General features: G+C 48.8%; 1 protein-coding gene across 2 annotated transcripts in view; it reads left to right on the forward strand.

The window, feature by feature from the left end:
• The first annotated feature begins 12,409 nt into the window (after nucleotides 1-12,409).
• pcgf5b (polycomb group ring finger 5b) overlaps nucleotides 12,410-27,576 on the forward strand; it is a 180,463-nt gene continuing 165,296 nt past the window's right edge. For both annotated transcript variants that reach the window (XM_055646578.1, XM_055646579.1), the window contains exons 1-2: nucleotides 12,410-12,783; nucleotides 14,841-15,179. In XM_055646578.1, the coding sequence (XP_055502553.1) occupies nucleotides 15,068-15,179 (112 nt within the window). In that variant the 5' untranslated portion in view covers nucleotides 12,410-12,783; nucleotides 14,841-15,067. The remainder of the gene's footprint in view (nucleotides 12,784-14,840; nucleotides 15,180-27,576) is intronic.

The following is a 27,576-nucleotide window of genomic DNA, read 5'->3' on the forward strand; positions in this document are numbered from 1 at the left end:
CACCATGCTCGAGTTACTCAGCGGGACAGGCAGCATCTCTGGAGAGAAGGAATGGGTGATGTTTCAGGTCAAGACCCTTCTTCAGACTGAGTATCAGGGGAGAGGGAGACACAGAGATAAGGAAGTGTTGTGTGTGAAAATGAGACATCAAAGTGGATGAAGTACAAGGACAATGTAGAATAAATCATGTTTAACTAGGAGAAGTTGACAATGAAGAAATACAGATAAAATTTAATCAGGGTGGACAGTCAGACTGGTCAGAGAAATAGGAAGGGATGGAGAGAGAGAGGGATAGCAAGGGTTACTTGAAAGTAGAGAAGTGAATATTTATACCACTAGGGTGTAAGCTGCCCAAGCAAAATAGGAGGTGCTGTTCCTCCAATTTGCACCGGGGCTCACTCTGACACTGGAGAGGCCCAGGACAGATAGGTTAGTATGGGAATGGAAGGGGGACTTAAAGTGTTTAGGTATGATGAGGCACGTTTAGGCAGACTGTGCAGTGGTGTTCAGAGAAATGATCGCCGTGCTCTGAGTATGGTCTCGCCGATATATAGGAGTCCACACCTGGAATAGCGGATACAGTAGATGAGGTTGGATGAGGTGCAAGTGAACCTCTGCCTGACCTGAAAGGACTGTCGTGGTCCTTGGACAGTTGCGGGAGGAGGTATAAGGACAGGTGTTGCATCTCCTGCGGTTGCAGGGGAAAGTGCCTTGGGAGGGGGTGGTTTGAGTGAGAAGCGATGAGTTAACCAGGGGGTTGTGGAGGAAACGGCCTCTGCGGAAAGGGGTGGAGATGGCTAATGTGGCTAGTGGCGTGATCCCATTGGAGGTGGTGAAAATGTCGGAGGATTGTTTGCTGTAGGTGACGGCTGATGTGGTGAAAGGTGAGGACTAGGGGGACTCTGCTTGCAAGCAGTGAATAGAAGCCCAGTCAGATGGTCAGATTTTTCAATGTAAGGTTGTGGGATAGGGGTGTTATCATCTTCGTTGGTTGTGTAGCCGTGGTCGAGGATCTTTGTGGCTCTTGAGGGATCGGAGATGTGCTGATAGTACTTTGGTAGCGTGGCTTAAGCCCCGGCTGTTTGAACAAGGCCTGGAATACTTTCAAACTGAACTGTGGGTGGAAATTTGTATCAAGGGTTGACTGAGAGCACTGTGGTAAGTCATCGATTATTTCTTGCCAGGTTGAATTTTAATGCTGTTTGCCAAGTTGAATTTTATCTTACTTTCATTTTAGAATATTTTTTCAATAAGATGCTAGCCGTCTATTGGAGTAACTTAACCAGGAATGATGAACTGCAATGCCACCTCAGTAATTCAGTATACACCCGGTCGGTGAATTTATGTCTGATGCACTCAGCCCATTCTTAATTTCAAATAGAATAAATCAAATTAGCTGAAAACTGGTAGTGGTCCTCAGCAGGAGGATGAGAAAGATCATTTATTTGTTGTTTCTGGCCAAGGATAGCAATAAATGCGTTGGTCTTGTGCTTTGTAATTATTAATTACATTTTTAAAGCCATAATATTTTGTAACATAGAAACGTAGAAAATAGGTGCAGGAGGAGGCCATTCGGCCTTTCGAGCCAGCACCGCCATTCATTGTGATCATGGCTGATCGTCCCCAATCAATAACCCGTTCCTGCCTTCTCCCCATATCCCTTGATTCATACACTTCATTAAAGTGATAAGCTGGCTAATTAATCCATATACCATTATTAAGTGAAATCCAACACATCTCCAACATTTCTGTCAGCTTCAACATGATTCCACCACTAATCACATCTTCCCATCTCCATCCCTTTCCACCTCCTGTATACACTGCTCCCATCACAACTCCATTGTTCCTTCATCCCTTCCCACCAAAACCACCCCAGGTTTTTTTTCCCAGCAACTGCAGGAGATGCAAGATCTGTATTCATACCTCCATCCTCCAATCCCCCCCACCCCTCGACAGTCCTATCAGGCTTCACATGTACCTCCTCTAACCTCATCTACTGCATCCGGTGTTCCCAATGTGGGCTCCTGTACATTGGCGGAGACAAATAGTAGACCGGGCAACCATTTCGCTGAACACTTACTCTTGGTCCACCAAGGCCTACTGGATCTCCCGGTTGCTAACCGCTTTAATTCCCTTCCCATACTGACCTTTCTGTCCTGGGCCTCCTCCTTTGCCATAGTGAGGCCACACACAAACTGGAAGAACAGCATCTGATATTTCGTTTGAGTAGCATTATGAACATTGGATTCTCCAATTTTAGGTAACTTCAACAAAGTGGCGCAGTGGTAGAGTTGCTGCCTCACAGTGCCAGACACCAGGGATCGATCCTGACTACAGGGACTGTCTGTGCGGAGTCTGCACATTCTCCATGTGACCCCGTGGGCTTCCTCTGGGTCCTCTGATTCCCTCCAAAAATTCCAAAGACGTAGAGGTTTGTAGGTTAATTGGCCCTAGTGTGTATTCAATTCAATTCAACTTTAATGTCATCGCACAAATACAAGTATCAGTACAACGAAATGCAGTTTTGCGTCAGTCCGTAGTAGTTGTACATAAAGAAAAACAAAAAAAAATAGAAAGAGGGAAGATACAGAATAATCAGGAAATACAGAATGATTAAACAAAGGGGACGGAGGGACCAGAGAAATCTATCGTCGGGACTCCGAGTTCAGCAGTGTGATTGTGTTGTTGTAGAAGCTTTTCCTCATCCTACTAGTACGTGACCTGAGGCTCCTGTACCGCCTCCCTGATGGGAGGAGGGCAAACAGTCCATGGTTGGGGTGTGAGGGGTCTTTGATGATCTTCCCAGCCCGTCTCAGACACCGTTTTCGGTGGAGGGCATCCATGGCAGGGAGCGGGGCACCGATGATGTGCTGCGTGGTTTTCACCACCCGTTGTAGTGCCTTCCTGTCCGCAGCAGTGCAGCTGCTGTACCATACCGTGAAGCAGGTGGTCAGGATACTCTCTATGGTACAGCGGTAAAAGTTGGTCAGGATCTGGGGGGACAGGTGGGCTTTCTTGAGCCTCCTCAGGAAGTAAAGGCGCTGCTGTGCCTTTTTGATCAGCTTGGAGGTGTTGAGGGACCAGGACAAGTCCTCCGAGATATGTACTCCGAGGAATTTATAGCTGGAGACGCGCTCCACCTCAGTCCCGTTTATATGGATGGGGGTATGACTGCCTCCTCTGGTCTGCCTGAAGTCAACAATAATCTCCTTCATCTTCTTGGAGTTGAGGACGAGGTTATTGTTGGCACACCAGGCTGTCAGGTGCTGGATCTCCTCCCTATAGGCTGACTCATCGTTGTCGCTGATCAGTCCTACTACCGTGGTATCGTCAGCAAACTTAATAATGGCATTGGATCCGTACTTTGGGATGCAGTCGTGGGTGAAGAGGGAGTAGAGGAGAGGGCTGAGCACACAGCCCTGTGGCACTCCGGTGTTCAGTGTTATAGTGGAGGAGGTGAGGTTATTGACCCTAACAGACTGTGGTCTGTTAGTGAGGAAATTCAGTGTCCAGTTACAGAGGGAGGTGGAGATGCCAAGTCCACTGAGTTTGGTGATCAAGCTGGCGGGGATGACGGTGTTAAAGGCAGAGCTGAAATCTATGAACAGCAGCTTGATGTAGGAGTTGTTGTAGTCCAGGTGGGTCAGGGCAGAGTGTAGGGCCGCCGATATGGCGTCCTCTGTAGACCTGTTGGTCCGGTAGGCAAACTGGTGGGGGTCCAGTGTGGGGGGGAGGCAGGCTTTGAGGTGAGCCAAGATCAGCCGCTCAAAGCACTTTGCAATGACAGGGGTGAGTGCCACTGGGCGGAAATCGTTGAGACTCCCTGTAGCTGACTGTTTGGGCACTGGCACGATGGTTGATGCCTTGAGGCAAGTGGGGACAACACCCTGGGCCAGTGAGAGATTGAAAATGTCGGAGAGGACTGGGGATAGTTGTCCAGCACATGCCCTAAGCACCCGGCCAGGGATGCCATCGGGGCCGGCAGCTTTGCGCTCATTCACCTTGCTCAGTGCATCTTGTACAGCAGAGGTGGAGAGGCTGAGAGGTTGTTCATTCGGGGGTGGAGCAACTTTAATGGCTGGGGTTTTGTTGTCCCGGTCAAAGCGAGCATAGAAGTGGTTTAGCTCGTCAGGGAGGGTGGCGTTGTCTGGGGGAGGGGTGTTAACTTTCTGATAATCGGCAAGGGATTTGATTCCTTGCCACATGCGCCTGGGGTCAGAGTTGTTGTGGAAATGCTCCTCAATCCGCCGTTTATGATTGAGTTTAGCATTCCTAATTCCCATTTTCAGATTGGCCCTGGATGAGCTGTATCCCTCAACGTCGCCAGATCTGAAAGCGGCATCGCGAGCCTTCAGTAGGAGTCTGACCTCCCTGCTCATCCACGGCTTCTGGTTAGGGAAGGTCTTTATCTCCTTGTGGGTAGTGACATTATCGGTACAGAATTTTATATAGTCCAGAACTGTTGAGGTGTACGAGTTGATGTCCACTTGTGAATTGGAGGTGGACTGAGTAGCAAAGAGACTCCAGTCTGTCTGCATGCATGTGTAGCATGCAAAAGTGTGATAGCATAAAACTAGAGTGATTGGGTGATCCATATTTGGATTGGACTTGGTGGGCAAAAAGGTCTATTTCTACATTGTATCTCCAAAACTACAAATCCCCCCTCCCCCCCTCGACTAAAAGCCTGTTAACCAGTTCCACAATTTACAATCATGTATCCATCTTGGGCTCACACAGTCTCGAGCAAACAATTGGCCTATCAGGGAACCTCCTTGCCTGAGCTCATCTGTCACCGGCCCCAATTTGTCCTGTTTTTTATTCTCTCACTTCCAGTTTCTTATGCCTCACCCCCTCCTACGATCAGCGTGAAGAAGGGTCCCAATTTGAAACATCACTTATCCATTTCCTCCAGAGTTGCTACCTTACAGCGCCAGGGATCAATTCTGACTGCGGGTGCTGCCTGTGCGGAGTTTGTACGTTCTCCCTGTGACCACGTGGATTTTCTCCGGGTGCTCCGGTTTCCTCCCACACTCCAAAGACATTCATGTTTGTAGGTTATTTGGCTTCTGTAAATTGTAAATTGTCCCGAATATGTAGGATTGTGCTAGTGTGTGGGGTGATCACTGGTCGGTGCAGACTCAGTGGGCCAAAGGGCCTGTTTCCACGGTGTATCTCTAATGTCTAAACAGGCAAAGGTCACAGGCAGAGTGCAGGGATAGGTTGGTGGTGAAGTCGGCATTGATGACCCTGGCCAGGGACTGGCCGGGAAGGGTGTGAAGGTGGGACTGGCGGTGGCTGATGGTGCTGCTCCTCATGGTGGTGATGATGTTGTGGGTCTCGGCCCCGTGGTGATTGGGCAGGCAGCACGGTCCAGCTATGGAGCCCTGGGCCTGCGGGCGGTCAAGTCGAGGAATGTCAGTGGAGGGACTGGACTGGAGGCAGGTAAGCTTGTGATCCTCTGTAGAGTCCAGGTAGGCGAGGAAGTGTTTGTTGAGGCTGTGGATCTGGCGCAGAATGAAGTAAAGCTGGGGTCCATTGAAGGTGTGGGTGAGTGAGGCCTGGAGCTGTGAGAGAGTCAGAGCGAGGGCCTGCTGGTGCCGGCACATCACAGCCATTGTGGAACGTAGGCCATGGATGGAGAACTGGTGTGAAAAGCAGTAGGTCGACTGCCAGTACCTGTAATCCGGGTTGGGTCCGAACTGGGAGGTCTGGAACCCCGAGGTAGAGATGGAGTCGCAGTCACAAGCACTAAGAAAACTGAGGTAAGGCACCGCTGCACCACCGTGCCACCCCTTTAGTCGTATCTTTACAAAGACACCCCCTCTCTCTGACATCACTCTTCCAATCTTCTAAAAAAACTCTGCTTTTCCATTTTTGTACCGTGTCTGGCTTTGGCAGAAAGTGGGAGACCAGCAGGTGAAGGCAGGTGGGTATTGGGAGTTGGTAGCACTCGTAGTCAGCAATAAACCCGGGTCTCTGGCGCCATAAGGCAGTAACTTTACCGCTGCATCACTGTGCCACACTAATTATTTTTATCCCTATCCCGTTTCTTTGTGCAATTCCCTTGGACTCTACCAACCCTCGCCTCCCCACTGCCCATCAGCGGGCTGGAGCCGTCTCCTCACCTGAGTTCCAGGCTCAGCACTGGGCCCACAACCTCCATGATGCAGACTCCAACACCACGTGGCCTGACTGCTCCCCTCCCTTCCTTCTGGGAGCCTCTACAATTATACCATTGGGTCCCGTTGCCCTTCCCCCTTTAAAAATCACATTGCTTCTACTACCTCGCTACCATACACGCTTCACCCCCCTCCTCTCTGCACAACCATTATCTCTCTACAGTACCACCTCTTTGCCTCAGACCCCAGCCCTCACCCCTGTCATGTTTTCACCATCCCCTCTGATCTCCCCCTTTCTGATACAGAGCGGTCAGTCCTCAACAGAGTCCTTACTTTTGTACCCCTTTGCTCCCACCTCGATGAAGTCCAGGTCCACCATGATTGCCTCCGTGCCTTTTTCTATGGGGAGGAGATCTCACCGACCAGTGACAACCCCTTCTCCGGTCTGCAACAATCCTTCTCCACTTGGACTCTTCCTGCTAGCCTTCTACCTTCTCTGGACATTTTCATTGCTCACTGCCAGCGAGACATCGTTCTCTTGGCTTCTCCACTTCCCTTTACCCACTCCATTCTCACCCTGTCTGACATTCGCTCACTTCACAACAATCTCGACATTATCATTAAACCCACCGACAAGGGAGGTGCCATTGTAGTCTGGCGCGCTGACCAGGCCAGGCACCAGCTCTCAGACACCTCCTCCTACCCACACCTTGACCATGACCCCACAGATGAACACCAGGCCATCATCTCCCAGATTGTCTCTTATTTCATCACCTCTGGCGACCTGGTCTCCAAAGCCTCCAACGTTCTATATAACGTTTCTCCCTCCTCTCCAAAATCCACAGAGAACTGCCCTGGCAGCCCCATTGTTTCTGCCTGCTTCTGCACCACTCATCTCTGAATACCTTGATTCTATCCAATCCCACCCCACCTATGACTGAAACCTCACACGCCCTTCAACTCTAATAATTTTTTGATTTTACTCCCCCTATCACTCATCTTTACCATGGATGTCCAGTCTCTCTCCACCTCCACCCCCCATTAGGAATCTCAAGGCCCTCCGTTTCTTCTAAAGTAAAGTATCCTTTATTGTCACTCAGACATTTCAGTCTGAACAAAATTGTATACCTTGCAGTCATAACATAGAATAAAATAACAAAACACACACACACTTAACATCCACCACAGTGAGTCAACCAGGCACCTCCTCACTGTGATGGAAGGCAAAAGTCTTAAAGTCCTTGTCTCTTCCCTCCTTGTTCTCCCTCTGCGTTGAGGCGATCCAGGCTTCCGATGTTGGGACCCCGCCGGGAGATGGTAAGTCCAGCGGCCGCATCCGTGCTCCACGAATGGGCTGGTTCAAACTTTGCGGCCCGTGGCGGTCGAAGCTGCCACCCTCCAGTCCAGCGGATGAAGCTGTCTTTGCGGGAACTCCAGAGAACCGGTTCTTTCTCCAAGTTAAAGGTGTAGCCATGGGCACACTCGCAAGGGCCTCAGCAATGCCTATCTTTTTGTCTGTTACATCGAACAGTCCCTGTTCCATGCATACACCGGTCCAATCCGCCAACCTTTTCTCTGCTACTTCGACAAGTGCACCTGCCCTGCCTCCTGCACCCATGCATAACATCACCTATTCCTTCTCTTCAGAGATGCTGCCTGTCCCGCTGAGTTACTCCACCATTTTGTGTCTACCCATGCAGAACATGGGGTATCCCACCACGAATCACATCTTCCCATCTCCACCCCTTTCCATCTTCTGCAGTGACCGTAGCCTCCGTAACTCAATGGTTAACATCCCTTCCCACCCAAACCACCCCCTCCCCAGGTACTTTCCCCTGCAACTGCAGGAGATGCAACACCTGTCCCTATACCTCCCCCCTCAACACCATCCAGTGATCCCAACAGTCCTTTCAGGTGAGGCAGAGGTTCACTTGTACCTCGTGTAGCCTCATCTACTGCATCCGGTGTTCCTGGCATGGACTCCTATACATCGGTAAGACAAAAGGTAGACTCGGTGATCGTTTCACTGAACATTTACAGGTCAGCGTAGGCCCATGGGATGTCCCGATTGCAAAACACTTTAACTCCCCTCCCCACACTGAACCTTTCTGGCCTGGGCCTTCTCCATTGCCAGAGTGTGGCCCAACACAAAATGGAGGAACAGCACCTCAAATTTTGCTTGGGTAGAATACACCCCAGCGGTTTGAACACTCACCCCATCCACTCCCTCCTTCCTAGTCATTTGACCAGTTCCACAGTTGCTCACATTGTTTCTCTTGAGATCTCACCTTCCCTAGCCAACAATAGACTGAGCAGGCACTGCCTTGCCTGAGGCCATTTGTGGCTGGCCCTGATCTTTTCTCACCTCCAGCTCCTCACCTTCTACCCACCCCCCCTCAACCGCTACCCACTACTTTCAGTGTGAAGAAGGGTCCCGATCTGAAACGTCACCCATCCTTTTTCACCAGAGATGCCGCCTAATGCGTGGTGGCGCGACTCTGTGTTGCAGCGGCCCCGACAGCCTGTCTGTCTTTTTTTTATTTTTTGTCTAGTTAAATGTAGTTGTTTGTGTTTTTTAATAGTGTTTTTAACTGTGTATATGTGGGGGGCGGGGGAAGGGGGAAACTTTTTAACATCTCTTCCCTGTACGGGAGACCCGACCTTTTCCTTGTCGGGTCTCCGTTGTCATTGGGGCCTAGCACCGTGGAGCGGCCTCCAGCCTGAACGACCTGGGGGCTCCAGTCATGGAGCCTGCAGAGCTGCGGACCTACCATCTGTTCACTGTGGTTCACTGTAATGGATGTTTATGTAAATTGAATTGTGTGTATGTCTGTAGGAAATTGTCTTTGTTTGTATGGCTGTGGAAACGGAGTTTCGTTTGAGCCTCACTGAGGTTCAAATGACATGTAATAAATATTGACTAATATTGACTATTGACTCTCCCACTGAGTTACTCCAGCACTGTGTGTCTACCTTTGGTATAAATCAGTATCTGCAGTTGTGTTTCTACTACTCATGGACTTCATCACTAACTTCCATCCTGCCCTCAAATTGACCTGGACTATATCTGGCACCTCTCTCCCCTTTCTTCATCTCACTGTCTCCATCACAGGAGATAAGACTATTGACTGACATCTACTACAAACCTACCGACTCCCGGTTATTTACACCTCCATTCACCTTGCCTCTAGCAAAGACACTATCCCCTCCTCTCAATTCCTCCGTCTCGATTGCATCTGCCCCCAAGATGAGGCTTTCCATACAAGGTCATCCGAGATTTCCTCATTCCTTAGTGAAAGTGGTTTCCCTCCGGCTGCCATAGATGGATCCCTAACCCGTGTCTCTTCTGTGTCCCAGAATTCTGCCTAGCTCCCTCTCCCCAGATGCAACAAGGACAGAGTTACCCTGGTCCTCACATTTCACCCCACCAGCCCCGCTTCCAACACGTCATCATGACATTTCCATCAACTCCAATGTGATCCCACAATCACATCTTCCCATCCTCACCCCTTTCTGCTTCCAGAGGCCACCCTCTTCACAACTCTTCACTCATCCCTTCCCACCCACTTGTTCACTCCATCCCCAGGTACATTCCCCTGCAACCGCAGGAGATATAACACCTGTCCTTATACCTGATCCCTTATACCTGATCCATGGATCCCAGCAGTCCTTCCAGGTGAGACAGAGTTTCACATGAACCTCCTCCAATCTCATCTACTGCATCCGGTGTTCTTGATGTGGTCTCCTGTACACTGGCACAACAAAGCCAAGTCACTCAGCAACCATTTCACTGAACATTTATATTCAGTCCACCAAGGGCTACTAGATCTCCCGGTTGCCAACCACTTTGAACCTCCACTTCCCATTCTGACATTTCTGTCCCGGTCCTCCTCCATTGCCAAAGTGAGGCAACACACAAATTGGAGGAACAAGACCTCATATTTTGCTTGGGTAGCTTACAACCCAATAGTATGAACATTGAATTCTCTCATTTTAGGTAATTTCTACAGTTATCTCGACAAAGTGGCATGGTGGGCGCAGCGCTTGAGCTGCTACCTCACTGCGCCAGAGACCCAGGTTAGATCCTGACTACGGGTGCGGAATTTACACTTTCTCCCCGTGACCGCGAGGGTTTACCCCCGGGTGATCCGGTTTCCCTCCAGATTCCAAGGATGTACAGGTTTGTAGGTTAAATGGCTTCTGTAAATTGCTCCTAGTGTGTAGGATGAGAAAGTGGGGATAACATAAATCTAATGTCAATGGGTGATCGTTGGTCAGCGTGGACTTGGAGGGCCAAGGGGCCTGTTTCCACGCTGTATCTCTATAGCTAAAAACTAAATCGTCCCTCCTCCTCTCTACCCTCTTTACCCCCCTTCCTCCACTAAAAGTCTGGTAACCAGTTCCACAGTGTGCAATCATGATTCCCTCCAGGGCTCATAATATCTCGAGTCAACAATTGAGCTATCAGGGAACCTTCTTGCCTGAGGTCATCAGTTGATGGCCCTGATTTATGCAGGGTTATTTCTCGCTTGCAGTCCCCCCACATATTTGATGAAGGGTCTCGACCCAAAACGCCCCCTATCCATTTTCTCCAGAGATGGCTGAATTACTGAATTACTCCAGCATTTTGTGTCCATCTATGGTATAAACCAGCATTTGTAGTTTATTTTTATTACATTATGTCATTAAGTGATACTTGGGCAGTCGTGACGATTAAGTAATTATATGAAATCTAGGTTACTCCAGGCATGAGGTCGTTATAAAATAAAATCAATATAAGTATGATGTGATTCAATGAAAATTTTTTTTTTTAAATCAGTAAGTGGCAAAACCTCAGCACTTCAAGCAGCATCTGCAGTGAGAGAAGCAAGAGTTAACCATTCAGGAGGATGATTATTAAACAAATCCTTAATTACCATGGCGACGATCAATGTATGAATCCAAGAGGATGACTAAGTCCGCCTAAACCTACCTGATCACCCGGTTATTAAACACTTTAACCCCCCCCCCCCTCCCTCCCATTCCCACACTGACCTTTCTGTCCTGGGCCTCCTCCATTGTCAGAGTGAGGCCCAGCGCATATTGGAGGAACAGCACCTCATATTTCGCTTGGGCAGCTTACACCCCAATGGTATGAATGTTCACTTCTCTAACTTCAAGTAACCCCTGCTTTCCCTTTCTCTCCATCTCTCCCCCTTCTTACTTTTCAGACCAGATTAAATTTAACCTGTGTGTGCTTCGTTGTCACCTTCTCCCAGCTAACAATGATCTATTTGACATTTTTCTTGAGCATCTCTTTTGATGTCTCGTTTTCACACCTAACACATCCTTATCTGTCTCCGTCTCCCCTGACTCTGTCTGAAGAAGGGTCTCGACCCGAAATTGTCCCGCTGAGTTACTCCTGCACTTTGGGTCCACAATGGTTGTCAAGTGTCAGCCACCCCCCCCTGCAGTCCCCCCCCCCACCCACACGATGACGCAATGCCGATGACGATTACGCGGCTGTCGCTGACGTCACGGGCGGCTGTGACGTCAGGTCAACGAAACAGCGACGCCACGAGTTGCGCGGGTTGCTAGGGGTGACGTCACGCGGGCCTGCCGTTGCCATGCCGGTGGTGCGGCCTGTGGGGGGGATTACAGTCCCGGCCCCGTACACAGAGTCCCGGCCCCGCTCTGTCACACACACACAGCCCGGCCCCGTACACAGAGTCCCGGCCCCGCTCTGTCACACACACACACAGAGCCCAGCCCGCAGCCCCGCTCTGTCACACACACACACAGAGCCCAGCCCCGGCCCCGCACACACACACAGAGCCCAGCCCGTAGGGGAGGGGATAGTGGAAGGAGATGAGAGTGGACAGAGATACAGAAGGGGAGGGGAGTTTTCAGGGGGCAGAGGTGAGCGGGGGAAGGCCAGGGCGCTGTAGTGTGGGACAGGGGGGCAGGGCCGGGTAGTGTGGGGATGTGGACAGGGGGCAGGGACAAGGGGGCAGGGCCGGGAGTGCGAGGAGTGGGCAGGGACAGAGATACAGAAGGGGAGGGGAGTTTTCAGGGGCAGGGGGTGGGGGGGGAAGGCCAGGGCGGGCAGGTAGTGCCCACAATGGGGCAGGGACAAGGGGTGGGACAAGGGGGCAGGGCCGGGTAGTGAGGACGGGGGGGGGGGGGGCAGGGACAGGACCGGGGGGGCAGGGCGGGGCCGGGCTCAGGGACAAGGGGGCAGGGCCGGGTAGGCGAGGATGTGGGGGGGGGGGCAGGACCGGGTAGTGCAGGGCGGGGATGGGGCAGGGACAGGGGGCCAGGGCTGTGGACGGGGGGCAGCGAGCGGATTGAAAGCGGGCGCCCTAGTTTGGGTGCAATGAGCACGGTGTGGTGTGGAGTACCGGGGCGATGCGTAAACAAGCGCAGCACTAACTCCTCCGCCCTCGGAGTATTTCCGTGTTTTCACTACAGCTCATTACAGTGTATCAAGTGCTTACTGCCATTCACGCACAAGACAAACTTGGCCCCTTTCGCTTTTCCTTTTTTTCCCCTCCCCCCTGTTCTGGCTTATTTATTTCTGTTGTTGAGGCATCATCCGACTGGGCTTCACTCCACAACATTTAAAAAAAATTCTAGTCCTCTTATAATCAGTATGGCCTCTTGAGAGGGGAAAATAATATATAAGGTAAGGAACGCATTCGCAAAAAGAAAAATCCTAACTCAGGAGTTGTGTTTATTGGGAGGGTGTGTGTGCAAGGAAAGGGTTAGATGTGTGCTTTACTGAGCCGAGCCGAGGCAAGCCGTGCCGGCTCTTCTCAGCAGCACCGTAAAGTTTGTGTAGGATGCGATCATGTGTCAGGATCAAGTTGCCGAGGCAGACGCCGAGCGAGCGAGCGACCTTGCCGCTACTGCTGGTGCTGGTGCTGGTGCAGCAGCCTTCAAGTTAAGGTGCCCGCCAGCTCGGAAATAAATAATGCGCCACAAAACTGTGTTGGAAACTTCCAGCGCTTGTTATTTATATCTGGAGAGCGACGGGGTGGGGGAGAGGCGGAGGAAAGCAGGGCTGGAGACGCGCCTTCCCCAGCACCTCTCTCAGTCTCTCCCTTCCTCCCCCGCTGGATCCGATCGGATTGTTAAAGCGACTTCCACAATTTAATTGTGGCTCCGGGTCGGAACGGATCTGTGTGTCCCGTCCCCCCCCTCCCTCCTCTCTCTCTCTCTCTCTCTTGCAGACTGACGCAAATAGTGACGCTTGTGGCTTCCTGATGAGGGACAGACACGACACACAGCGCGCTTGGTACCGGTTCTGGTCCAGTGTCAGCGGGCTCTCACCTTCCCCTTCCCTCTCGCCACCACCCACATCATGCTGCGTAGTTGCCTGCAATTTCCCAGGGAGGGATTGCTTCGAGCAATCGGCATCTCTCCTGTGCGAGGTGCAAGTGGTGATATGAGTTTGTGTTACAGGAGAAACTGTACTCCGACTGCACCCCAAGCATAGCATGAATTGCGTAGCGTGTCAGCTGATATTAGACACGGGGATCATTGCCGGTACTGTGCAGTGAAATTGGAGCGGCTTCTGAGAAATACAGTGCGTACAAGGTCCACGCATACACCTGCGCACACAAAGCTACAGCCCACTCCGAGTGAAAGTGCCTGACAGGGCTCTCCACGTGTTCGCCTTGCACAAGTGTACCCATCAATTTGCTGTTCCGGCAAAGAAGGCAAGAGTCACTCTTTGAAATTAAGGATGCCCGATTAGACGCCAGCCATGCGATACGGCCTACTTCCCCACTAAGCTGCATTTTAAACTTATCGCTGTGAGGATGCACAAGTGGCATTCAAAAGCAGCATCTGGGGCAGTAACGGGTAATCGATATAGACTCCGCCAGCAATTTAAAGTTTCAAATCGCAGTTATTGCTTAAGTTATTATGTTTTTAAAACTATTCCATCAGAATTGTGCAAGTCCAGAGAAATAGTTGCACCATTCACTCCCAAACTTCCCATTATTATTAAGCTCTACGGTTATGTTTCAGAGTTATAGTGTATATTATCCAGTTAAGCACCCGATCCTTCAGAGATAAGTCTGATTTAAAGAACAGTTACAAATTAAATTAGTGCTTGTAGATCCCACAAGTAACCGTTTAACTCGCAGCACGATGCCCTTGCTTTTGACGTGAGTTTTGACTGGCTGGAAATTCCCCCGATGAGATGACAAACCCCTTTTACGTGCTTTTTTCAATATTTTATTGCACTTTATTTAGCGAGCTATTTATAGATGGAACTTTATCCCTCCAACAGTTTCTTCATCTTGAAAGTAATGTTTCCAAACTAAGTGTCATTTATTGTAATTGTTTGAATTATTCATGAGCAATGTTTTACATAAAATTGGAGCACTCTTTTGAATTTAGGTGTCATTTCTGTTGGTGCCACATAAAAATTAATATTTAAAAAAAAGTTAGCATTAGGATTTAGATTTGCGATATGCCAGAATCTAAACTGGTATGTTATCACTCCAAACTGAAAAGTCAATTATTGATTTTCTATCAAAAGTTTGGAAATATTCATTATATAATGTATGGATATTAATTTATATGTAAATGATGATAGTTACACCAAATAACATCCAAGGAAACATTTTGAATGAGTAAATGCTAATTTTAGAGCAATCGATAGCTTACAATTGCATTGTTTTTAAATATAATTTAACGTACAGTTAACATCTTTATCTTGTAATGCTGTAGGTTTGGGACACTTTGTACAACACAGAAGAGAAAATCGTAACCTTGATCCTTGCGTAAAGGACAATGTGCTCCTGGAGAAGTTGAATTGCTTCAAATTGTACTAACAAATTTCTCAGATGCCTGGAGAAGTGCAGCTGTGCCGTGCAGCACAGCAGGCCCTTTAAGCATACTGCCCCCTGCAACGCTGGCCTGATTGTCCTGTTCTTGTACTGTTATCCTGTCCAACAATGGCTGCACAAAGGAAACACCTAGTCAGAGAATTTAACGCCTTCATCACTTGTTACATCTGCAAGGGCTATCTTATCAAGCCAACTACAGTGACTGAGTGTCTACACACTTGTAAGTAAAGCTGCAAGAATCATCATACATGTTTCTGAATAGTAGCACAGGAATATAAGATCAGATTTGTGTGTGTTCAACATCAATTTCTGCACTTAACAACATATGAAACAATCACATTGAAAGCAATGTTTACTAGAAAACTAAGAGCAAGCACTTGGAAGAGCACAATTGTGGTGGTAAATGAAGAATTTCTTACAGTAATAGACAATTCTGGATATAATTAAAATTGTTGATGCTTTCAAATAATAGGAATGAACTTTAGAATGGAGTGGTTAAGCTTCCAAAGTGGCTACCTGGTTGATTAGCTTCCACTATATTGTACTAATTAATCTTGCTTGCAGAATACTCAACTAGTTTGTACTTGGCAGCTAGTAGTACTTAAGCAGCACATCTGTCATCAAGCTCCTAACCTAAGTGCACTTTTGCTTTCTTCAGTTTGTTCTAGTAATCTAAGATCTCCTTTCTACTATGTACATTGGTTGCAACTTTTGCTCCTTTACCAATAATGTTTCAACATCTCCTAGCCCACTGTGTATTGCTCCCCTAAAATCAGCCTATTGTGGTCTCTCGTACTGTTGTTCTGTCCACTTTTTCAGCATCATTCCACACTTTAGTCCATGTCCACATTGCACTCCATCTGACATGTGTTTACAGGCCTGTTACACTGCTGCAAGTAAGAATTTCATTGTTCTGCTGTCAGTACATATGACAATGTAACACACTTGACATTCTCGTGTTGAAGCCCCAAGTTTAAGAACTTTCCCTAATCTGCTACCTCCCGTTTGTATTTGTTGTAGCAGTTTTATCTTTCCTTTCTTGAACAGAAAATTGCAGATTAACATCAGTCTTTGGAAAATGCTGGATTCTGATATTAAAGAAATCAGAACAAAGCATAATGTGATTAGACACAGTTGTAACATTATGAAAGAAAAATTATGTTTACCAGATGTTGTGCAAATGTTTGTAGTAACTATCAGGGTTCAGAAAGGGGAGCCCGTGGACCCAGTATCATTTATATTTCCTCATGGTTTGTATTAGTGTCTACAAAACAATTACTGCATAAGAAAAAAAGAGTTGAGGGTCACAGAATGGATAGATAACAACAGAAACAAAGCGATAAACTGGTCATTGTGACGTTAGTGGATTGTAACTGTGAGTTACTGTTGGGGTTCAATTGCTTGCAATCTATGTGAAAAATATACATCTTCTAGATGCGCTGGGACGCATCCTCAGTAATGTGATCTGGGTGTTTTGGGTCTCACAACATCAGACACCCTTGCCGGGGTGGAAGATTGCAACCTTCATGTGGTTCACCCTGTTTCGACAAATGCGATCAACCCGGCGTGCACAATCAAATAAGATCAAATAGAACAAGTTGTCCGACAACTTTAGGCTGTGCACGCCATACGCAAGAAGAAGAAGACACCCTCGTCCAGGCGACACAGCTGGGGTTGGTCAGGCCCCGACTTGCGTCCCAGCAGCAACCGCCCATGGATCAGCCATCTTAATAACTACTCTGCATGGATTGGGAGACTCTAGTGCGTGGAGGGACTAGACTCTAATAATAATGACATGAAGAGATTGAGTGTATTTATACATTTGGCAGATGAGACAAAGATAGAGCAAGAAAATGAGTTGCGAGAACTATATATCAAAACCCATACAAACTGATTACATATTACATCTAATGACTTGTAGCCGACATCTATGCAAGATTAAAACTTTATCTGTACGTTAGATCTATTTAAACAAAAAAGTGTTGGCAATAAGGTGGCCTGTTAAAAGTGAAGGTTTGAGGTAAGAGAATTTATAAGGAAGATTAGAACATTCTAAACAGGAAATTAGGGGAGATGAATGTGTGGCTGAAGAATTGGTGCAAGGGGCAGGGATTCAGATTTCTAGATCATTGGGATCTCTACTGGGGCAGAGGTGACCTATACAAGAAGGATTGGTTTCACCTTAACTGGAGGGGTATCAATATCCTGGCAGGCAGGTTCGCTGGTGCTACATGGATGTGCTTAAACTAAATTGGTAGAGGGGTGGGATCTTATATAGGACTAAGGCAGGTGAAAGGTTAGAGGTTGGTATGGAGGGTGATGAGAAAATGTTTAGTGCACAGAATAGACCGCGGAAAGGCAGGGAGTGTGGAAGAATTGTTGGTTTAAATTGCACTTATTTTAATGTAAGGCCTGACAGATAGGGCAGGTGAGCTTAGGGTATGGCTAGGTACATGAGCTTAGGACATGGATAAGATGTTGCAGCCATACTGAAACCTGGTTAAGAGAGGGGCAGGACTGACTATGTTCCGGGATACAGGTGCTTCAGGCGAGATAGGGGTGAGGGTAAAAGAGGAGGGGGCGTTGCATTATTAGTTAAGGAGGATGTCATGGTAGTGGTGACATTATGGACAGTTCGTCTAGTAAGGCTATATGGGTGGAGCTGAGGAACAATAAATGGATGATCATCTTGCTGGGGGTGTACTACAGACCCTCAAATAGTCAATAGTCAGAGTTTCCTCTGGCAATATGTGGAGTGCCCCACATTTTTAGTTAAGTTTGGGGAATTGAGAAGGGCAAGTGTTTGTGGAGGAGCCTTGTGGGACCAGTGACCACTTCTATTAGGTTTAGGATAGTTATGGATAGGGACAGGGTGGGCCTATGAGTTAAAATGCTAAATTGGGGCAAGGCAAACTTTAAGGGTATGAGACAGGAACTTGCTCAAGTTGATTGGAGTAGGTTGTTTGAAGGGAAAGGAACATCAGGAAAGTGGGATGCATTTAAAAGTGTGCTTCAAGACATGCTTGTTCCTGTGAGAGTGAAGGGCAAGGCAGGCAAACGTAAGGAAGAATGGATGATGAGGGAAATAGGCGCTGTTTGAGAAATTGAGAATGGAACCCCTCAGGAATCAAAATGGTCAACTCTGCGTGGAGCCACACGAGATGAGCAAGGTCCTCAATGAGTATTTGTATTTGAGAAAGACAGGACTGAGGAACTTGGAGCAATCAGTGTTACGGTCAAGGAGGTGCTGAAGGTCCTGACGTGTATGAAGGTAGACAAATCTCCAGGGCCTGATCAGATTTACCTGCGGATACTGTGGGAAGCTGGAGAGGAAATTGTAGATGCCCTGGCTTAGATTTACGAGTCGTCATTAAATACAGGCGAGGTGCCGGTGGACTGGAGGGTGGCAAATGTTGTCGCTCTATTCAAGAAGGGCTGCAGGAAAAAGCCAGGGAACTACAGGCCAGTGAGCTTTATATCTGTGGTCAAAAAGTATGGTCGATAGAGTATTCTGAAGATATATATGCATTTTGATGGACAAAGGTTGATTAGGGATAATCAGATGGTTTTGTACGTGGGAGGTCGTGTCTCACAAATCTGACTGAGTGTTTTGATAATGCAACCAAAAGGGTGATGAAGGTAGAGCTGTAGACATTGTATATATGGATTTCAGCAAAGCATTTGACAAGGTTGCTCATGGTAGGCTGCTGTGGAAGGTTAGATCGCATGGGATCCAAGGAGAGATTGCTGAATGAATAGAAAATTGACTTCATGGAAGGAAGCAGAGGGTGATGATGGAAAGTAGTTTCTCGACTGGAGGCCTGTGACCAGCGGTGTGTGTGCCTCAGGGTCCAGTGCTGGGCCTGTTACTGCTTGTCATCTATATCAATGATTTGGATGAGATTGTACATGGCAAGATCAGCAGGTTTGCAGATGACATTAAAGTTGGTGGTCTTGCACATAGTAAAGATGGTTGTCAAAAATCGCAGCAGGATCTTGATTAGTTGGGCAGATGGGCTGAGGAATGGTTGATGGAGATTAATACAGGGAAGTGTGAGGTGTTGCATTTTGTGAAGACTAACATGGGCAGGACCTACACAGTGAATGGTAGGGCTCTGGGGAATGTTGTACACTAGAGGGATCTAGGAGTGCAGGTACATAGTTCATTGAAACTGGCACCACAGGTAGATGGGATGGTCAAAACGGCTTTAGGCACATGAGCCTTCATCAGTCAGAGTATTGAGTATAGAAGTTGTGAGGTCATGTTGCAGTTATATAAGACTTTGGTTAGGTTGCATTTAGAGTATTGCGTTCTGGGCACCATGTTGCAGGAAAAATGTTGTCAAGCTTGAAGGAGTGCAGAGAAGATTTACGAGGATATTGCCAGGACTCGAGGGCCTAAGGTATAGGGAAAGGTTTAGTAGGCTAGGACTCTATTCCTTGCAGTAGGATAAGGGGTGATCTTATAGAGGTGTACAAAATCATGAGAGGAATAGATCGGGTAGACACGTGGAGTCTCTTGCCCTGAGTAGGGGAATTGAGAACCAGAGGATATAAGTTTAAAGTGAGGGGGAAAGATTTAATAGGAACATGAGGGGTAACCTTTTCACAAAGGGTATGGAACGAGCTGCCGGAGAAGATAGTTGAGGTAGGTACTATCACAACGTTTTAGAAACATTTAGACAGGTACATGGAAAGGACAGGCTTAGAGTGAAATAGGCCAAACGCACTCAGGTGCGACTCGTGTAGATGGGACATGTTGGTCAGTGTGCGCAACTTTGGCTGAAAAACTTATTCCACACTGTATGATGCTCTGAATATTGTATGTGTGTATAAATGTGCGTGTATATGTGTGAGTAAGGTTCTTACACAGGTATAAGTTGGGCTGAATGAATGCTGAGGCTTCAGCTAGGAGGCTGATGATGGAATAAGATGAGGTTTTTTTCTTTCACTAGTTCCTCTTCTGACAGTGCAGTGAAAATGATAATTAGGGCATTGGTATACACCTGCTGGATGTGGCAGGTCAGGAAAACTTCCAGTGTTAATGAGGACTACACTTGTGGGAAATATGTCTGGCTGCAGCTCCTCACTGACCAAGTGAGGGAACTGGAGCTGTGAACGGTCGACCTCAGGATTATACAGGAGTGTATGAGTGCCCTGGACAGGAGTTATAGTGAATGGGACACCATTAAGGTACAGTGAGGTGGATGGCCATCAGGAGAGAGAATAGGCTGAGAGGGCAGGAGGCCCCATTACCATTCCCGCAAAGGAACTGGAGCAGCAGCTGGATGATCTCAGGACCATCCAGGAGAACGAGAGCTTCCTGGACAGGATCTACAATGAGGTTGTTACACCCTCTTGGAAGCTGTCGGGTTGGAAGACACGTCCAGTCCGAGCGGCAGACAGATCTTTCAATCTAATTCTGGTGCTGAGGCTCAACCGGAAAGACCTACGTCATGTAACGCTGTAGTGGAAGGTGACTCAATAGTGAGAGGTACGGTCAGGAGATTCTGCGGCAACAGGCCAGACTCGAGAATGGTGTGTTGCCTCCCTGGTGCCAGGGTCCAAGACGTCTCGGGCCGATTGCTGGGCATCCTCAAGGGAGAAGGGGAGCAGCCGGAAGTGGTTGTGCATGTCGACACAAATGATGCTGGGATGAAGAGGAAGGAGGTTCTGCAAAGTGAGTTTAGTGAGTTGGGAAGAAGACTGAAAAACAGGACTTCTAGGGTGGTGGATAGCTTCCCGTACGTCGTACTGGTGAGGGCAGGAACAGGGAGATGGGTGATCTGAATGTGTGGCTATGGGGCTGGTGCAGGAAGCAGGCCACCCCTCCCCTCTTCTGGGGTACGAGTGACCTGTACAAAAGGGACTGGTTGCACCTTAACTGGAGGGGGACCAACATTCTGGCAGGCAGGTTGGCTAATGCTACATCACGGGTGGGTTTAAACTATATAGCGGGGGGGAGGGGTCGACAAATTGGGAGTATAAGGATGGAGTTAAAGGGACAGAGAGTACAGGAAAAGTGACGAAAGACACCCGAATTAATGGTACGGAAAGTTCAAGAAGGGATAAGAGAGTAAGGTCAGGTTAAAGAGGAACCGGTGTGAGAGGGGTGGTGAATACTGAATTTAAAGTGTTATATATGAATGTGCGAAGTATAACAAATAAAGTGGATGAGCTTGAGGCTCAGTTAGAAATTGGCAAGTATGATGTGGGAATTACAGAAACATGGTTGCAAGAGGACCAGGGCTGGGAACTGAATATTCAGGGTTATATGTCCTATCGAAAAGACAGACAGGTGGACAGGAAGATTATGTAAGGTTTAGAAAGATAAAACCTGATTGGGGAAATATAAATTAAAGAGGAATATACCCAAGTGGGACATTAGAAGGGTCAAAAGGGGCCATGAAATATCTTTGGCGAATTGGATTAAACAAATCCCAAGGCACTTTATATATTAAAAACAAGAGGATGTTTCTACTTGTGGGAGAATCTGGGACCAGAGGACATAGCCTCAGAATAAAAGGGTGTACCTTTAGAAAGGAAATGAGGAGGAATTTCTTTAGCCAGAGGGTGGTGAATCTGTGGAATTCATTGCTACGTACAGCTGTGGAGGCCAAGTCAATGGATATTTTTAAGGTGGAGATTGACAGATTCTTGAATAGTACTGCTGGTTATGGGACGAAGGCAGGAGAATGGTGTTGAGAGGAGAGAGAGATCAGCCATGATTGAATGGCGGGGTAGACGATGGGCTGAATGGCCAAATTCTGCTCCTATCTTATGAAAACCTCTCTGTTGCAAATTGCTTTTTAATTTTCCTTCTCATACTTTGCTTGCTTTTGCCACTGCACCAGAAACCCTTACGTCAGTTTTTGTCACATGGTATTTGGAGTAGGTGGATGTAGGTGACGTACTAACTGAGTACTTTGCATCTATATTCATCAAGGAGAAGGACATGAGGACAGTGAGATCACTGGGTTGAAACAGGCCCTTCAGCCCACCGAATCCATGCCGACCAACGATCCCCTCACACTAACACTACCTTACACACTAGGGACAATTTACAATTTTACCAAGCCAATTAGTCTGCAAACCTGTCCATCTTTGGAGGAAACCAGAGCACCCGGAGAAAACCCAGGCAGGTCGGGGAAAATGCAACAATGACCCTGGGAAGAAGCACACTCCAGTCTGTTGGAACAGATGTCATCTTAGCCTTCTGGGGTCTCGACCCGAAACATCACCCATTCCTTCTCTCCAGAGATGCTGTCTGACCCGTGGAGTTACTCCAACATTTACTGTCTATCTTTGAGCATAAAATGCATCGTTCATCAGAGAGGGTTGCACAATGACCAGTGGTTCTGCCTGACTTCACTTTGAAGCCAGTTATAGTGATCAAGCTTTGCAACAGGTGTCCGAGTAATTATACCAGGACCCACGTTTGCACCAGCATTGTCTCTCGGCATTCCTGATAGCTTTGTGAAGATCATAGCAAGCTTTCTTGTACTGCTCAGGATTGTTTGTCTTGGCCTTCACTTGGGAATAGAGCGCATGATTCATCCATGGTTCATTGGACCCATGATTCATTCTTTCATTGGAGAACAGTCGGATTGTCTTCGTTGGCTTGCATTCCTCTACTCACTTGCTGATGAAGTCAGTCACAGCAGTGGTGTACTCTATCGCAGATTCCCTGAATATGGACCAAACCACTGACTCCAAGCAGTTGTGTAGGATGTCACCTGTTTCTGCAGACCAGCACTGAATAACTTCCTGCTTCAGATTTTGTTTATAGATTTCCTAAAATGTGGCCAGGGAATGGAGAGTTAGATGTTTTTATTGGATGTGTAGCAGCTGTTGTTAAGTAAGTTTGCAGACTACACCAAAATCGGCAGATTGAGGCTACACCAAAATCGGCAGAGAGGCAGCAACAACCAAAGCCCGATCTGCCAACTGGATTGGACTCATAAGCAACCTGAGAATCCATAAAAACAACAGAACGTAGACCAGCATCCTCCACCTCGAGGGATAGCCACTACTGTACTTTATCTTGCACCAAACATTATTCCCTTTACACTGTATCTGTTCGCTGCTATCAGCTTGATTGTAATCATGTATTGTAGTTTGGAAAAACCTTGTGACAATTTTTTTTGCCATTGTTTTTTTTCCGTCCATTTCTGTATGATATGCAATACATAGCCGATCTGTAACCATTTGTATACTTTGACAACCTTCCTCCCTGTCCATAACTCTGCTTTTCAGGACATCCAAAGATGGATAGGATGTCCCATTAGAGTTCCCTTGCTACCGAGTTGAACGCCTTAGTGAGGTCGATGAATGCCATGTACAAAGGTTGAAGTTGTTCACGACATTTTTGTTGTAGTTGATGCACTGTCAAGATCATATCGGCTGTTCCATGTGATGTTCTAAAAAAGTCTAATTTAAGATAGTCCGAGGATGTCTGAAGAGGTAGATGCTAGGTCAAAACTGCTTTCTAGTTGGTGATAGAATGGTTCAGTTGCCTGAAACTGTCCCTGACTATGGAAGTATGTTTTTTCACACTTCAGTACTACTTGCCTGATGGGAGAGGGGAGTGTCCGTGGTGAGACTCGACTTTGATCATGCTGGTGGCCTTGTCAAGGCAGCGTGAAGTGTAGGTGGGGACACTGGAAGGGAGGTTGGTTTGTGCGATGGTCTGGTCACATGATGGCTGCGTCCTCAGTTCTCTGCAATTTCTTGCAGTCTTGGTTGGAGCTGTTCCCAAACTATTCTGTGATGCATCCCGACAAAATGCTTTCTACGGCACATCTATAGTTGGTGAGAGTTGTTGGAGACAAGACGAGCTACCTAAGCTTTCTACAGAAGTAGGGGATTTCGTGTGCTTTCTTGACCATTGCTTTGACATGGCTAGTCCTGGGATTGGTGATATTTACTCCGAGGAACTCGAAGCTTTCAACCATCTCTACTTTTGTGCTGTCAAATTATTTGTACCGCTTCGCTTCCTGAAGTTGATCATAATCTACTTTGTCATGCTGACATTGAGGGAAAGGTTGTTGTCTTGGCACCAGGTAACTTGGTGCTCATCCTCCTGCCTGTACTCTGTCTCGTCATTATTCCGGCCCACTATGTAAATTGAATGAGATTTCTACCAGGCTGCACAGTCATGGGTGTACAAGGAGTAAAGAAGGTAGCTGAGAACGCATCCTTGCCGAGCACCAGATTTAAGGATTATCGTAGAGGATGATTTGTCACCTAATCTCACTGATTGTGGTCGATTCGTCAAAATGTCGAGGATCCAGTTGCGGAGGTAGGTGATGGCTTCAGGTTCCACAAGTTTGGAGATGATCTGGGACCTTAGGATCCTCCGATCTTGCGATCCAAGTCAATAGCTCCTGAAAGTGGCAACATGGGTATGGGAAAGAAGGCATATAGTGTGCTTGCCTTCATAGGTCAGGGCATTGGGCGTAATAGTCAGGAAGTAGTGTTGCAGCTTTATAGGACTTTGGCTAGGCCGCATTTGGAGTATTGTGTGCAGTTCTGGTTGGCTCATTAAAGGAAGGATGCAGAGGCTTAGGAATGGCTGCAGGTTTTCCAGGTTGCTGCCTGAATTAGAGGGCATTAACTGTCATGAGAGGTTGGACATACTTGGATTGTTTTATCAGGAGTGTCGGAGGCTCAGGGGAGACCTGATAGGAGAAAAAAAGTTATGAGAGGCATATATAGGGGAGATGGTCAGAATTATGAGAGGCATATGTCAGGGAGACAATCAGAACCACCTTCGCAGGGTAGGAAATGTCAAACGTTAGAGGGCGAGAGGGGAAAAGTTTAAAGGAGACTAGACTAAGTGGGACCCTTTTGGGGGGGTAGTTGTGGGAGGAGAGGGGTGTGTGGGCAGGGGGGGAGTGAGTTCAGAGAAAAGCTGGGGAAGAGCCATGGGCGAGAGGGGGGTATCACGGGGAGGGAGAGGACCAGCGAGGGGGACCAGAGGGGTAGTGGCTGGAATTGACGGTGCAATGGTGAGTCGCTGGTCGTTCTCCTCCGCCGGGATCAGAGTCTCCGCTTTCCGTTTGGCGACATCTCCGACGCTGGGCTGGGTCTCCGATGCTGGGCTGGGCCGGGTCTCCGACGCTTGGCCGGGTCTCCGATGCTGGGCTGGGCCGGGTCTCCGACGCAAAGCCCCCGGGTCGATGGCGATTGTCCCCGGGCCATTGAAGCGACGCTGGGCCGGGTGCGAGGTCGCACACTGGGTCTCCGACGCTGGTTGGGTCTCCATTGCTGCGCTCGTAAAGGGCCGGGTCTCCGACGCAGGGCGCGGGGCTCCGACGCTGGGCCGGGTCTCCGAGCTCTTGGGCCGGGTCTCCGACGCGGGGCCGGTCTCCGACGCTGGGCAGGGGTCTCCGAAACGCTGGGCCGGGGTCTCCGACGCTGGGCGGGGTCTCCGACGCTGGGCGGGTCTCCAACACTGGGTCTCCGTTGCTGGGCTGGGCCGGGCAGCCGACGCAGCAGCGGCCGGGTCAGCAGCGCTCCTCCACCGCTCCCGACGCTGGGCCGGGTCTCCGACACTGGGTCTCCGTTGCTGGGCTGGGCCTGGGTCCCGACGCTGGGCCGGGTCTCCGACGCTCGTTGCTGGCCTCAACGACGCGGGGCCGGGTCTCCGAGAAAAAGGTCTGGGTCTCCAGTGCAGGGGAGATTTAAAAAGGGCCCCCGACCCTCTGGCCCACCCCTCCGACGCCCCCCACACACACACCCGACACAAAAATAACCGGGTCTACGACAAAACACAGACCGAAAATAATAAAAACGCGGACAGACCGACGCTGGGCCGCGGGTCTCCGACGCTGGGCTGGGCCGGGCCACCGACGCTGGGGAAGGTCTCCGGGCAGAGGGGGGTATCACGACGCTGGCCGGGTCTCCGACAGCTGGGTCTCCGACGCTGGGCTGGGTCTCTGGAATTGCTGGGTGGGATGGGCCACGACGCTGGGTCGGGTCTCCGACGCTGGGCTGTCTCCGCTTTCCGCTTGGCCGGGTCTCCGACGCTGGGCTGGGCCGGGCCACCGACGCTGGGCCGGGTCTCCGACGCTGGGCCGGGTCTCCGACGCTGGGCTGGGTCTCCGACACTGGGTCTCCGACGCTGGGCTGCTTGGGACTGGGTTGCTTGGGGTCCCTCTGAAAATTGTGTCTGGTTGGAAACCTCCGCTGGCCATCCTCAGCTCCAGTTAAAATGCGATGGCGCAGGAAGGGGTGGACCGTCCCGGATAGTGACAGGGGAATTGACTAATCCACGCGGTGCGGAAAGGCTGGAGAAGAGATCAATCTGCACGCACGGTTTTTAAGACTTTTTAAACCTCGCTAACTTTTATGACGTTCAACCGTTCCGAACGAAACTAGGTGCAATCGCAGCATAGGAGAACGGTGAGTGAACTGGCGAATAATCATAGTGTTATCGTAAACCGTTTTTGCCCAAATAGAAAGACCGCACAAACTGGTAGATAACAAGATCAGAGTTTTAGTTATGTATAGATGCGGGGCTAGTTTTTTAATATCAATACGATTGGGTGCCTAGAGTGTATTGGTGGAGCAGGCAAGATAGTGGCATTTAAAGGGCCTGTCTTATGCCCACTTATGCGATTTTTTTCGGCGACCTGCCGGCACCGTCATAGTCACAGCAGGTTGCTTAAAATTTTCCACACGTTGAAAATCCAGCGGTGACCAGAAAATCCAGCAGCGTTGTCACGGGGTGACGCCTGTTTCGTGGTGAGTAGTCGCCCAAAGCGTTGTACCTTTATCTGTTTGCTGCTGGATTTTCAACATGTTGAACATTTCTGTACACATTTTTCATAAAATCCTAAAACCCCCTCCCCCCCCCCCCCCCCCCCCCTCACTCACTAATTTCTTTCGCCTCACGCTGGGCACCTTCTCATCGCGCGCCCATAACGGCTGCTGCCGCCCGGCTCTCCTCCAAAAACGCCGAGATTTCTACCATTTCGCTAGCGATTTTATTTCCTCGACGGGCGTACGCAGCGTCTTGCCGTCGTACGCAGCGTCTTGACGTCGTACGCAGCGTCTTGACATCGTACGCAGCGTCTTGACATCGTACGCAGTGCCTTGATGGTGTACGCCTAGCGCGCGGCAATGTGCAATGACGTCAGGCAGCCCCCTCCCCTTGCAACCGCGCGTTGCGGGAACAGACCCAACAGGTCTGCACTTGGTCAAATAAGGAAATCGGCCCTTAATTATACAAAGATTGGCCTCATTTTTGGAAGGACATATTTGCGGTGGACGGTGAGACTTGCCTTCAGCGTTTTGCCTGCTTTGGCTATCATCTTGTCGTCTTACAACAGTACAATGTCAACATCAGGCAGCAGCCATGTCAGCAGCGCGTTAGTTTTTTCAACTTTTAAATTTTTTTTAGTATGTTTTAAAGTATGTGTTTGATGTTTCTCGGTGTGTTTTGTGTGGGGGGTGGTGTGGGGGGGTAAGGGGGAAACTGCTTTGGTCGCCTCCTCCATGGAGAGGCGACTTTTTCCAGGTCGCCTCCCCCGTGGCCTAACATCAAGGATCGGCGCGGCCTTTCCCGGAGACGCGCCCGGGGCTTCAGCGGCGGGCACAGCGTGGACTCTCGG

Source organism: Leucoraja erinacea, chromosome 15 (genome assembly GCF_028641065.1).
Source record: "Leucoraja erinacea ecotype New England chromosome 15, Leri_hhj_1, whole genome shotgun sequence".
Classification (NCBI taxonomy): domain Eukaryota; kingdom Metazoa; phylum Chordata; class Chondrichthyes; order Rajiformes; family Rajidae; genus Leucoraja; species Leucoraja erinaceus.